The sequence below is a fragment of the Citrus clementina genome, unplaced genomic scaffold, assembly GCF_000493195.1.
Source record: "Citrus clementina cultivar Clemenules unplaced genomic scaffold, Citrus_clementina_v1.0 scaffold_5, whole genome shotgun sequence".
Classification (NCBI taxonomy): Eukaryota; Viridiplantae; Streptophyta; class Magnoliopsida; order Sapindales; family Rutaceae; genus Citrus; species Citrus x clementina.
Genome location: NW_006262201.1, coordinates 5,797,273 through 5,812,253, shown reverse-complemented (window position 1 = coordinate 5,812,253; position 14,981 = coordinate 5,797,273). Strand labels below are relative to the sequence as shown.

General features: G+C 30.4%; 1 protein-coding gene across 1 annotated transcript; it reads right to left on the bottom strand.

Annotated features, from left to right (window-relative positions):
* Positions 1–4,838: 4,838 nt before the first annotated feature.
* Positions 4,839–8,120, bottom strand: LOC112097693. Its single transcript, XM_024183020.1, has 4 exons — positions 7,998–8,120; positions 6,644–6,743; positions 5,714–6,069; positions 4,839–5,634 (listed from the first exon to the last, which is right to left on the bottom strand). The coding sequence occupies exons 2-4, from the start codon at positions 6,705–6,707 to the stop codon at positions 5,026–5,028; spliced, it is 1,029 nt and encodes a 342-aa protein (XP_024038788.1). The 5' UTR covers positions 6,708–6,743; positions 7,998–8,120; the 3' UTR covers positions 4,839–5,025.
* Positions 8,121–14,981: the final 6,861 nt, after the last annotated feature.

The following is a 14,981-nucleotide window of genomic DNA, read 5'->3' as shown; positions in this document are numbered from 1 at the left end:
TTGGTTTTGTTCTTTATGGTAATTTTTCGTTTTTATGTATAGAAGTGAGCAAAACCGTAGTTTGTCAACAACTTGTTCTTTTATTGGATTTGTAGTCTATTGCATAATGCTGATCCAAATAACAGTTTTCTCCAATTCCGAATGGAAATGGAATTGTAACTGGACGGACAGTTAGGATTTGCTGTTGGTGCCGCCGCCGCTGCTTCGGCCGCTAATTTTATTGGACATGGAAGCAGCAATAAAAGCCTGAAACACCAACTGCGCGATCATTTTTCAATCTGTTACTCTTTTGCTATGTGTTAACTGTGAGATAGAAATCTAAAAGAGCTGTCTAGCACTTTGAATTTAAAAGGAAAGACAAATGGTTATTTCTATGCTTCTTCTTCATTTTTCAAATACTTAGAAATCATTCTTGTTGGATTTTGAAGCCAAATTATGTCGGTAGCTTGCCCTCAGTAATTTGGGAGAAAAAATTACATAGGCCGTTAATATCAACGAAGCCTTCTAAGGTGGTAGGATCATCCATTGGCGCTCTGTGAAGTGATTCTATTGTAGACTTTAAGTGATTCCCATATTAAGAACCAAAAAAGTTCTATATTAAAATAAATTAAAGTTTTATATTAAAATAAATATAGATCCCACAATAAAACTCATTAATTACTCCATTAAGTGACAGAATATTAATGACTGGTCTTACCACCTCGGTGGACAATAAGACCAGCCTATACAAGTCTTTCTGGCTGTTAATAAGCCTTTCTAGGTCAACTAACTGCTTATGTGCCTTTCCCTTAATGCTGCCTATTTCTTAATTGGACAAAACTGTGTGATATAATTGTTGCACAGTACCACCTTTTTATCTTTTATTTTTTGATCCCTACTTTTTTTATTTATAATTAATTTATAAATTTATGATAATTTTATTTTTCATTTTCTTTTCCTCTCCTCTGTATTTAGATATTCTGTCCCTTTTTCTTCATTTAAATAATTAATCAATTATTAGTTAGCAACCCCTTTCCAATAATAATATCATAATCAATCAATTACCTCAATTATTTTTCAAATTACAATCAAGACAAAATGCAGTAACTTGAATTGACTATTTAGATAGCAATTGTAAGCTATGGTAATTGAATAAATTAAAACAACAAATCAAATCTACCAGTTATAAGTGATTGATTGATGTCATATTGACTTAGATTTATGGATGAAATTTAATTTTTGTTATTTTCGAGTAACTAATAACTTTGAAATTAAATTGTATTGTAGTTATTTTGTATTTAAATTTCAATTTGCACATATTTTAAAGTGGCAACCAAAATGTAAGGAAAGAAGATAAAATACATAGTTTCTAATACCCTAGGCGAATCTCACATTGGTAAAGCACAAGAGAGATGTTGGGTTTATAAGGGGTGATCCATATTTTAATTGCCAAAACGCATTTTGGGGTGTATGGGCGCCCTAGAAACAATACAATACGGGTCTTGTTAAGGCCCAAAGTGGACAAAATCTTACCAGGTCTGGGTTGAGTCATGACATATGGTATTAGAGCAGCCCCGCGTGTCCTCTTGGACGATGGTGGGGAAAACCTCTGCGAGGACACTGAGTCCTTAAGGGGGGATGAATGTAACACCCTAAGCGAGTCCCACATCAGCAAAACACGGGAGAGATGTTGGGTTTATAAGGGATGATCCACACCTTAATTAGCAAGACGCATTTTGGGGTGTATGGGCGCCCTAGAAATAAAACCGTATGGGCCTTGTTAAGGCCCAAAGCGGACAATATCTTGGCAGGTCTAAATTGAGTCATGAAAGATGGTATCAGAGCAGCTCTGCGTGTCCTCTTGAGCGATGGTGGGGCAAACTTCAGTGAGAACGTTGAGTCCCTGAAGGGGGTGTATATAGCACCCTAGGCGAATCTCACATCCGCAAAGCACAGAGCGATGTTGGGTTTATAAGGAGTGATCTACACTTTAATTAGCAAGACGTATTTTGAGGTGTATAAGTGCCCTAGGAACAAAACCGTACGAGTCTAATTAAGGATCAAAGCATATAATATCTTATTAGGTCAGGGTTGGGTTATGACAGATGGTATAATTATTTAATAATTATAATTATTTATTTATTTTTATGCATAGTTTTTATAATTATTTATTTATTTATTTATTTTTAGTAATGTCATGCTAGTTTTATCTTTTAAGCTAATTTATTAATTGAGTTTCAATATCAAGTTGTCACTTACCTCACTCCTTAGATTAAAACAAATAGAGTTAGATACTGATGTTTAGTTGTATGTCAAATTTTTAATTGTTTAAATTAATTTCAAATTTAAAATAATTTGGATTTATGTGTCAATATTTTGAAACATTTAATTTTTTAAAAATTTCAGTGTACTAGAGGGAGTGTAGTGTTAATTATCAAATAATAGCATCTACCATTGAAACTACTCTTATAGTAATAAAATGGATATGAAATTTTAACCTAGAGCAATGCTAAAGAGTGAGAAAGTCGAGAGAAAATAAGAGAATTTTACTTTCTCTCTTTACCCAGCCCACTTTCTCTCTCTTTTTTTTCGATACACTCTCTCGTCTTTCTCTTTCTTTAGCATTTTTCTTTAACCTATAATAACTTTTCTCATCCTTCTGCTGGGAAAAAGGGCCAGAGCGCCGTGTGTCAAAGTAAGGAAAGACTTTTAACAAAAAGACGAGAAAAGACCAAAAAGAAAGTGGAAAAGAGAGACATGAGATGAAAATGCTATTGGTATTGTGGCTGGAAATTTAATAAACCTTTGTCGCCATGATTTAAAAGTGAATTTAATTTTATCTACATTTGTGATGAAAAAATATATTTATTAACTAAAATACTTATTTATCGGTATATTATTAATTTTTATCTATTAGCTATAGCTTTTTTTTTTTCATAACTAACGTATTAGTAGAAACTAGTCGAATCTATGAAATTTTAATCAGTTAACGTTTGGCTTGAGGTAAAGAGGAAGCAGTAAAATGTACTGGTTAATTAAAATAAACTACACCTTTATTCATTTATAACGCGGGCGGCCAAAAGAAAAAAAAAATAGTTTAAAGCAAAATTACTCGCATTATTATTTAAAAAAAAAAAGTTGTCTCTACAACTTTTTTGTATCCACCACCTAACAAACTCCCATTCAATTATGCAAAATAAAATGATAAAAATATTTATTGTTTTGTTTCAGAAAATTAATCATTTTTTCCCTCTCATGTTTCAAAATTCATTAAATTTCTCTATTGTTAAAATAGACGGATAAATAAATTTATTTTGGTTTCTATTAATATTTGCTCTAAAATAGACTGATAAATAGATTTCTTTATTGTTAAAATACAAAATATCAAAATTTTATCATTCTATTTCTATTTTTCAGTTTCATGAAACTCAAAAAACACTATTAAAAAGGGGGGAAGGGACGGGGAATGAGTGCAATCGAAAGCGACCGCAGAAGAATTTTTGCATATTATCTTATTTATTTTGTCTGTTTCACACTTGCTTTTTTTAAGGGAACAAATATAAACTCCATTCCTTAAGGATAGAGACCCTATTAATTATAAAACAAGTCGACAACAGGCTTTTTACATCAACTATCAAATCCATGACGGTGATATAATAGGAGAACCATTGACCTCTTATCGACTGACAAGAAAGAAAATCCTTGAATCGAAGGCAAAATATCAACACGGAAGACTAGATCATGTTACATATAATATAAGAAAATATATGACGTCCACCTATTTTTTTTAATTTTTTTTTTAAAATACATAATTTTTTTTACTGGAATCCACCTAAAATTATATTTTACTTTATTTTTCTGCTTCCGTTTGAAATCCGTTAAGTAAACTAACGGAAACTTAAATAAATGATCATTTTACCCCCCCAAAACTAAAATTATAAATTCATCCTAAAAGTGTAAAAAATAATCAGATTAAATCAAATTATTTCTCTCATCGGTCAATAAAGAAATTAATTTCACAGCCATCAAATACAAGTTTTTTTTTTAAATATGTCTGTAATTAGAATGTTAAATTATAACAATAGTATTAAAAATAGCTTAATCTCACAAACTATCAATTGAATTTAAGATAAGTAGAGTTTTATTATTCATTGAGTTATAATCTCTAGTAGTTAAGTTTTTTTGTACTTCATTAACGTACCAATAATGATATTCATCATTAAATCTGATTATTTTTTGTATTTTTTAGTGTGAAATTGTAATTTTCATTTTGAGGGGTAAAATTGTCATTTTTTAAATTTCCGTTAATTTTCTTAACGGATTTCAAACGGAAGTAGAAAAGTGAAACAAAATATAACACTAGGTGAATTCTAATAAAAAAAAATTATGTATTTTTAAAAAAGTTAAAAAAAATATGGACAATGAATATTTTCCCTATAATATATTAATATAACGTACTGACCCATGAATGGTCACCGATAACAACCCAATTATCTCACATGTAATCTTTTAATTTTAAGTGACAATTCAAAGATTATTATATGTTATATAGGATGTAACATATCATAATCCAAATAAAGATACCTCCACCCGACGTGAACACAACACATATAGCTCCATTGAGAATAATATTTCCCTGCCCTTTTAAAAGACCCTACACCTCTCGTACTGTCTCTACTAACTAAAACGGCGTTAGATTTCCTGCAAAGCCATGTTAAAAACAATTTTTTTTTTTTTTTCAGGACTTGAAGCTTGTAAAGTTTCACTCCATGGCACGAAATCCATCATTGGCTAAACAATCATTTGGTTATGCCATTTTGGGCTTTGCTCTAACCGAAGCTATTGCATCGTAGGTGATTTTAAGATACTATGTTTGGCACATTGTCATATTGGACTATACACAACTTTTGTTTATTTTTCTAAATAAAAACTAATGCTTATTTTACAACTACCATAAAAGTTTAATGCTCTAAGATGAAAACATGATCCTAAACAAAACTACCATCAACCGAGACAAATAAGCATCATCGAGAACAGCCTAGTAGTTTAACATCGAGCTAGTCTACCGTCAAGCAGCATTTTAACAAATGCTAGTCTAAATTCACCTTTCAAAGACTTGAAAGCAGAAATGTTAGAAGGCTTATCTAGTATGAGAATTAAAGCTCGAATTTCCTCATCTTGTTCAAGTCCCATTGTCGCAAGCTCATCAACAATATCACTTCGATCTTCTCTATTGTCCAATATTCGCTTAACCAGTATCTCCATGTTTTGATTATATAAGGTAAAAACTTGCTCGATTGTTGAACAAATCTTTTCAATACCAGCAGTCAGACTGCTATCAGATCTCCTCTTCTCATTTGATGTTTTGGAGCCAGTTTGGGCTTTTCTCCTCTTCCTACTAGATGTTTCAGAGCTAACTCGGTCGATTTGATGAGAACTTGAGGGTTGGTGCACTGACAGGGGAGAACTCGGTTTTTCAACCACAATAATATCAACACCATTTTCCTCTCGAATCTCCTCTCGGTTAATTTCGTCAACCATATCGACTGGAGCTTCAGCCCCATGTGTAGTTACATGGTCCTTTCCATAGATATTGACAAGCCTTTCATAGATTGGAAATGGCCTGTCTTTCCATCCTCTTGCCTCACTGTGGATCTACATTCGGTTTCACAAGTCAATAATAATCAATTTGCTAATTTCTTCTCAAGCCAAATAGCATATAGAGCACACTAACCTGCACAAACGACTGCCAAACCGCGTCATCGTCAACCTCTACACATTTCTTTACATGATTCCATCTAAATCCACTTGTCTTCAACATATTGAAAATTAATCTATGCTGCTTTTTCCATTTTCTTTGCTTAGAATCAATGTGTGGGTTAGCCTTCAATCCCGAATTTGGTAATAACAAATTTAATTCCTTTTCAATTTGAGTCATAGTACCGGCTTTGAAAGTACCATTATCACAACGAGAACCCTCTGCAACTGCTTTTTCCAATATGCTTAATAATGCTTCTTCTTCCTTCGTGGTCCATACACGCCTAAGTCCTCTATTTTTAGAATCGGTTCCTTTCTTTGCGCTATCAATTCCTGTTAGAATACACATTGTTACAAATATGTTTTTTGAGCTAAAAGAAGTTACTAAATGATTTATTATATAGAAGTGTTAGACTTAGATAAATATAGCACCGCATCTAATATGTGTTGCTTAATCAAGGAGTAATAAGCGAGAACAGAATCAGAAACAGGAATGCCGAAGCATAAAAGATTAAAAGGTAATAGGCTATACCATTAAAGTAATATATTAATACTCGCTCAAGAAAGCTATAAATAACAACACAAAAGCAAAATAATTCTTAAACAGCAATATAAAACCATTTGGCAACTGTAAAATAAACTCACATACTACTCAATTACTTGCCCTGCGAGCAGCTGCAGTCAAATTAAAAATATTCAATAATTACAGTGGCCATAACTTTAAAATCCAGTAAACATCAGCAAGGAGGAAAAGGAAAACAACTCAACTACATCATCCTTCATACTCATATAACAGTTTGAAATTTACAAAATTCCTTAAAATTAGCTTATAGATATAAGAAAAGAAAAAGACTAATGACTCCTGTTTTAGGACCGGTCACTGCACCTCTTCATTGCCAAATCATACCTGCAGGCATTCCATTGATCTGATGATGCTCTCGTGCCGGTAATAGCACCTTGTCCAATTTCATTAGCTTGCTCCTCGATTACTTGGCAAAAATCAATTTCTGAAAATATATTTAAACTTTCACAAAGGTCAAATTCAAATATGATTCAAAGGGATAAGTAATTATCAGAATAAGTAGACTCAAAAAAGCATAAACTTTACTTAAACTAAAGCTATATATTAAATACACATCATTTCTCTCACTAATGCCCATACCCTGCCTCACGGCATTATGTGAGATATTCAGCTAAAATTGTGGTCTATTATCCCGTTTCATTTTCTCTGTACTTGTATGCCATGGTTTAGTGACTTGACTTGCATCCAAAACGATTGAATATAGTCCTACTTGGATGTCTACTCTCCTGAATGGAATAATAATAAATGTGTGTTTAAGAGTGAATGTTGTTTCCAAAACCTCAGTTACAACTGCCGTGATAAAAAGTTAAAAATAAATCTAAGAAAACTCTAAACATAAATACCTGCATAATATAACTGACCTTATTAGCTATATACATGTATTAATAAAAATAACCCTAACGTCACAGTTTGTATCCCAACTTATATGGTAGATGACATCATTGAAATGCCATTATTACTAAGTACTGTTAGAGAAAGAGGTTTTTAAGGGAAAGCAGGACAGATGTCCCCGCCCAACTTATCAAAAAAAAAAAAAAACCTTGATCCTGATGAACCTAATTAAGCTTCTGTCCCCAAGACTCATGATCACTGCCCTCATTAAGTCAAAGCCTTTTGCCCTCTGCTCCTTTAAAAGTTAAAGAATTCTATGGTTTCCAGTAACATAAAAGGCCAAAACTCACCATCCCCAAAACTAATATATTTTGTTGAAAATTCAGCATCTATTGTTGTTAAAAATTATCCCTCTAGATGAAATTTTTGGCTCCGTCAGAGTACTTTTGTGGCAAATGATAAGGTTAATAACCACAAGATGATGTCATCCGCCACATTCCAAACACTATACCTCAACTTTGTAAGTGTAGTAATCCCGATAATAGTTAAGATGATTCTCAACACACTCCAATGGATTCAATTACAAAAACTAAAAAAACAGTGACTCAAGTTTAGTCACTGTAATTTAAAGCAGTAGCAAAAATTACAATACGCGATAGAAAACGACTAACTATTTACTAAATACAACAAAAGGTCATGTGTCACATGCAGGATAACGAATTTAAGAAATACCCACCAAAATTAACCCAAAAATAAGAATAAAAGCAGCATGATACCCATTAAAATTCACAACAGATAATATTTTTCATGAAAATGAAGGGGAAAAAATCAACTTCCATGCACTGACCTTAAGAAAAAACAAGATCTTGTTTTATGTCGGAGATCGGATACCGATGACCGGTGATCGAATGTGGGAAGATCGGAGAACTGGGAAACGAGAGATTTGAGTGAAGTGAGGATGGAAAGGGGAGGATTACGATCGATTGATGGAGAGAGGATCTACCAATATTTTATCGATTTGGGTTGACAACTTGGGCCCCATAATTTTATTGAAATCACAAATAATGTTATATATTTTATATTCCTGTCATATAGGTCCCCGCTAACGCTAGAGCAATCATGTCTAATAATATGTATCAAATTTAAGCAAACACATATACGACTAATTTATTAATCATATTAAGCTATCAAAACATGAATAAATAACATATTAATCATATCAACCCATTTAATATATCTACTAGAAAAAAGTTAAAAATTAATTAAAAATAAGAAATATGGCAACATTATTCTCAAAAAATAGGTCATAAATAAATTAACAAGACATACATATGGTGTGAATAAGTTTATAACATAATATAAATATCACATAAATAATTAATTTAGTGTTGTATATTAGTTATTTTTTCAATATTATATTACCATATATAAATTGAAATTTGTGTCAATAAACATATAATTGTGATGAGATGGTCTAAGATAGATTCAATACGATTATTTATTATATCGTGTTGTGTCAACTCATTTGTTAATAGTGTCAATATTTGTCAACATGAATATGAAAAATTATTTTCGTATAAACATGTCATGATCCATTGTGCCACCTTTATTGTTTAACTAGTGCTACAATGTTAAACTACTAAATTATTAATAGTATTAATTGACCAAGGCCGGTTTTAGAGTATCAGAGGCCTTAGGCGAATTTTTTTTTTATAAGGTCTCTTTTTAATTAACAACTTCAATACTCAATAAAACAAAAAAAGAGCTGAAAATCCATTTCAATTTTAGTTCTTGAATTTCAACAAATAATCAAGAAGATTCTAAAAATTTTCAAAAACAAAATCAAAAATTTACCATTAGAAATTATACAAAAATAAACCAACGAATAAACGAGAACAATACTATTTTCAAATAGAAATATTTAGAATTGTAGCACATGAAAGTTAAGATAATGAATTGATGGTTAGATAATGGATATGGACTTTGTATTTCAAATAACTAATTTTTTTTCTTTTTTGAATGAACTAATGCATGTAATAATCTTCATTGTAGAGAAGAGAACAAGAAAATTTTCATCTATGATTTTCTAGATTATAAGATTTTTAATAGAAATTAAAAGGAATACTCAGAGTCAAAGATTCTAATGTTGAATAATTGAACTTTTTTAAGAAGTTGAAAAGGTAAAAAATTTACTTATTTTTATTGGAAAAACTAATAATGAATAAATTAATGGTTAGACAATATTATTAATTATATCTCTTTGACAATAAGATAACCAATTATAGGTTTTTATATAAAAATAATAATTATTAATTATAAGATAATTATTAATTAGAGAGATGTCTAATAGGCTTTTCTACCACACATAATATTTTTTTAAAAAAACTTTATTAACTAGAGAATTATTACTAATACTAAAAAAATGAGGTCTTTCTAAAATTTGGAGCCTTAGGCGACCTCCTTGTTCGCCTATACTTAAAGCCACCTATGTAACCGACTTTTCCCTTTTTAATAACACAAGATATCCTAAAACTTTTATGGCTCATCAATTACCAATGATTTTTTAAAATTTATAAATTATAAGTTAATTTATCGATATTAAACGTATCCCTTTATATTTAAATATTCGAGATTTTGTTCTTACAGTTGAGAGGCAATCAATTAAGCAATCTTTTAAGGATAAATTTTGTATTATTGAAAAAAAATGTTATTGAACACAATCATTTGAATGTTAGTATTTTTAAAATTATCTAAAAATTTATTTATTTTTAGAGCCCCTTTCGATTAAGAGATTTCTCGTTTTAGTAAAATACTACCAAACTAGAAGAGATTGAAAAATAAAAGTTTAAAAATACTAAAGGATAAACATACTACGTTAGAGTGCCTTTTTTTTCCTCTTGTCTTCTTGTTTAGTCTATATTTTGCTAAAAGGATGGATCAAGATGAAAAGTTATTATTTTTTGAATAAAAATTTAAAATAATTAATGAATTCTTTGAAGAAAAAATCAATGAGGACCCATTAGAAATAGTTGAAATCATCTATGTTTTCTTTAATGTTTATAGAAGGTAACGACTCAAATGGGTTAATTCTGTTTTGACTTTGGGCAAAGGTTATGTAAAACGGGTTCAGCTACTGGACCATAAGCTCGGAGCAAAATAGGGAGTGCAAAAAAATCTTATTTCGGCCTGCATCCACAAAATTCTGGAAGATTCGGATTCATATATTAAAAATTATGGATTCGAAATTCAAAATCTAAAATTGTGTAGATTTAAATTCAGATTTGTCTAAGTGTATGCGAAAAATTGGATATTTGGATTTTACACTTTTTTAATTAAATTATTTATTTAATTAAATTTCAATTGAAAAATATCTAAGTTAAATTATTTATTTATTAAATTATTCATTTAATATGTATAATTAAATTATTTATTTAATATGTATAAACGTAATTAATTTTATAATCTTCCTTGAATATGAAAAATATGTTAAGAAACTAAAATAATATAATAATAATAATTCGTAGATTTATAGTATTGTTGTATGTTATTTATGTTGAATTGTTGATTATTGAATTATAATTGAATTTTATTTGATATTATTAAGTAACGTGTTAAAATTTAAAATTATATTTAAATTTATTATTATAAAAATCCAAATATTTGAAAAATCTTCCCGCAATTCATATGGATATTATCTGCATCTAATTCCGTATATTTTTTTTATGGGTCCAAATATTAAAACTTTAATGCGGATCAAAATGTCCATGTCGAGATCCGAATTTTGCCAGAGCAAAACTATTGGGTTGATAAATAAAAAGGCCACGAATTTATCGGCCTGATAAATGATAAGACCGGGAAAATATCGGGTTGATAAATGATAAGAGCGCGAAACTGTTGGGTTGATATGGCGCGAAAATGTCGGGTTGATCCGGCTTCCGCAGGAGAGCCAAAGAAATGGGCCGGAATTTGGGCATGATAAAGCCTGCATGCAATGCAAATGGACCAAAACATTAAACAGACCTTTTCTGAAAAATAAAAATAAAAATAGCTAGACGGGTAAATTGGCAATTCAATTCCATCTTCACTCGTTCGATTGATGTTCGAATTCCAAACAGCTACATGAAATATACATCCTAAGAGCATTAGCGAGAAATTTATCGTACATTTTTATTTTCAAGAATATGATCGAGATTTTCAAATAATTTTATTTAATTAACTATTTGAGTACCTCCACTATTAATTAATTAATCAATTACCCAATATAGTTCTCATGTTTCCTGTTCTCCTTTGGGAATTAGTACTTTCTACCCTGGCCTTCAAAGTACCATTTATGCTTTTAAGAGTTTTGAGAGACAAATATAATGAAAGTATTTAAGTAGTTTCAATGTTTTGGGATAATGAAAGGATTGCTATTGAAGGAAAGAGTTGGGGAACGGAGAGAAAATATTGTGCTTTAAAAAAGATATTAATGGAAAAAATAATGAATTTAGGTTATGTTTGGGACGTAGGATTAAGTATAGGATTGGATTAATTTTGGGACTAATTGTTTATTTTATGTTTGGCATGCTCCATTTTGGATTAGATCATGGTGTTAACATAAATATGTTAATAATATTGATTTTGATGATAACAAATTTTAAATGATTTTTGATAAAAGTATTGGAGCTATTTCTTAATAAACGAGAGCCTTAGTAATCATTCCATTCATGCTTCATAAAAGATGGACTTTAAAATTAAAAAAAAAAAAGATTCTCCGCAAAAACTGGTTTAAAATGCAATTCTGGTTATAAACGGTTCACCGTTTATTTAAACGGTTAACCGATAACAGCCAGAGAGCAAACATTTTCCCTAAACCTCTAACCGTTTATGAAAAACGGAAAACACAAAAGATAGGGAGGCTACTGGAAATTAACGGTAAACCGTTTTATTTTAAACGGTTAACCGATTATCACCAGAGAGCAACATATTACCTAAGCTCTAACCGGTTATGCTTAACAGAAATCACCCAAGATGGGAAGGCTACTGGAACCTAACGATGAACCGTTTATTTTAAACGGTTAACCGATAACGTCCAGAATTGATGGTTGTCCTCCTCTGGCACTGATTAACGAAAACTGATAAGGCTGAATTGTTGTGCAGGTTACTGGAGCCAAACGGCAAACCGTTTATTTTAAACGGTCAACTGATAATACCCAGAGAAGCCACTTTATGCAATCCCTTAACCGCTAAATGAAAACGGATTAACTAATGTTCATTTTGCAGGTTACTGGAGACAAACGGCTAACTGATTATTTCAAACGGTTAACCGATAATATCCAGAAACGTTACTTCATGCAAGTCCTTAACCGTTTAGTGTAAATGGATAACAAATGCTCTTCTTGCAGGTCTCTAGAAGTTAATGGCGAAGGGGCAATCCTAAACGGCAAACTGTTTATTTGAAATCTGGCCCAACGGTAACTTTGACCAACCGAAACGGTTAACCGTTAATGGTTAACGGCGAACCATTTTCTGTCCGACAGTTTGTAACGGCTAGATTTTCAAATCCAAGTATAAATAAGCTCATTCAAATTCAAAGAAGATTGATCACAACACGACCATTTTGAGCTAATATTTGAGAATACAATCTTCATAGAGCTTAGAACACATTCTTGCTTCATCTACTCACATATTAAGCATCATTGTGTAATCTTATATATTGTGAGAGGCAAAACAGTTTGTAATCTTTTACTTTGAGTGATTGTAAGTGTTGGGATACATTTGGGTTAAGAGATTGGGGATAATCTCTTGTTGTAAATGTCCATTGACACCTTGGAAGTCAAGTGTAAGCATTTGAAGCCTTGGAGGCTTGCTTAGTGGAATCCTCAAGCCCGGAAAGCTTGGAGGCGTGGACGTAGGCGAGGTTGGCCGAACCACGTAAAAATCTCGGTGTTTGAATCCCTCTTCCCTTATCTTTTTATATTGTGATCATCTTAATTGTTATTGCTTTGAATCTTATTTATAATTGTATTAAGTTTTTATTTAATAAATTGAATAATTTTTTAGAATCCCAATTCACCCCCCCTCTTGGGTTGCATACTTGTATTTCACATGGGACTAAATTTGAATTTAGTCCTAAGATCATGGGATTAGCAATTCCAATAAAAACATGGATTTAGTTAGGATTAACTTAAAAACAATTGTCTATTTAAATAATTATTACTTGAATATCTAATGGATATTTAGTTTAATAAATACCATATTAAAATGAATCATGAAAATTAATAATACTAGTCATTGGTTGCTTTTATATAATTTGCTAACTTTTTGATCAAATAAAATATATTTAAAATATTTAACAAAATTAAATCAAATGTTTAAATAATTTTTAATTTAATTTAACGTAATCTAACTTATATTTGTTTATTATAACTATGATTACCCAATAACTAATTTTCTGCGTATTTAATCTTAATTAATTGTCCTTTAAATTAATATTAATAATTATTTTATTATTAAATATTCACAAATAGTTCACATTCATATTTAAATGTGAAATTAAATGCTATTTAATTTCATTAAAAAAATAACTTAATATAGTCCAATCCAATATTGTACCAAACATAAGACAATATTATATAATCTAATATAATCAAGTTTTATCTTAATAATTAGTCCAATCCAATCATGCGTGCCAAATGAGGCCTTAAAGATTAATAAATAGGTTAGTAGTGTCATTAGGGTGCACCAAATTTAAAATTTTACTACTAGTATAAATAATTAGTATATAACGAGTAATGATCGATCACACAGAGACTATGCTAGTTATATTTATTATCAACTCTAAAGCAAGACTTAAAATAAAATAATAATAGAAATAATTAATATAAATTAATCTAACTAAAGAAAATGCCAATTATAAATAAAATGGGAGTTTTTAAATTTTTAACTAAATAGCAAGAAATAAAGAAATTAAACTATGAAAACAAAAATTTAATAAAAACTCTAATTAAAGGAAAAAAAAATAATAATAATGATGAAAACTTTGGTTAAAGGATCATTCGCCACCACCAAACATGCACATAATATATCAATTATATTATCAATTTCTATTGAAACTATTAACCGTAGACAACAATAAGCTCTGTTAGTCTCAATCTTTCTTTAGTGTGTTGTTAGGCAAAACAAGCTCTTCACCTAATCTCTAACCATTAAATAATTTAAAACAAGCTCTTTAAATTTAAGATAATTGAAGTATTAAGTAGAGAAAGATATTAGATTAATCTAGACAATAAACACACAAGCTCGGATTATTTAACCTAGGTTATGTTCTCCAATTGAAATCACTGATTCCAACCTGCTACTTATGATTAAAATCTCAAGAAAATTACGGATCAAGAATTTTAAATCTAGCAATAGAATTTATTCAAGTCCTATCTAATTGGCTACTCAAACAAGACGAGAATAAAATCATAAACATTAATTATAGAAGAACATAAACAATCTCAATTAAATAAATTGAATGATAGAAATTGAACGTTAATCATATGACATGTTTAGGGTTTTGAATTCACCCTCAACCAAATAGAAAATCTAGCCTAACATAATTAAATTGGGAATAAGAGAATTGATAAAACCAATCATGGAGGTTAATTCAAGCGGCTGCCTTTTCTTCAATTCCTTTCGGCTGCTGATTTTTTTCTTCTCCTTTGTGGCTGCAAATTGTTCAATTTCTCTTGCTGCCGATAAAATCCCCCTCGTGTTGCTTCCGCTTGGCCCTTATATAATGCTTCAATTGTGGCTTTTAAATCCTTGCATGGAAAGAATTAAATCCAAGCCAAAACCACCACTTTCA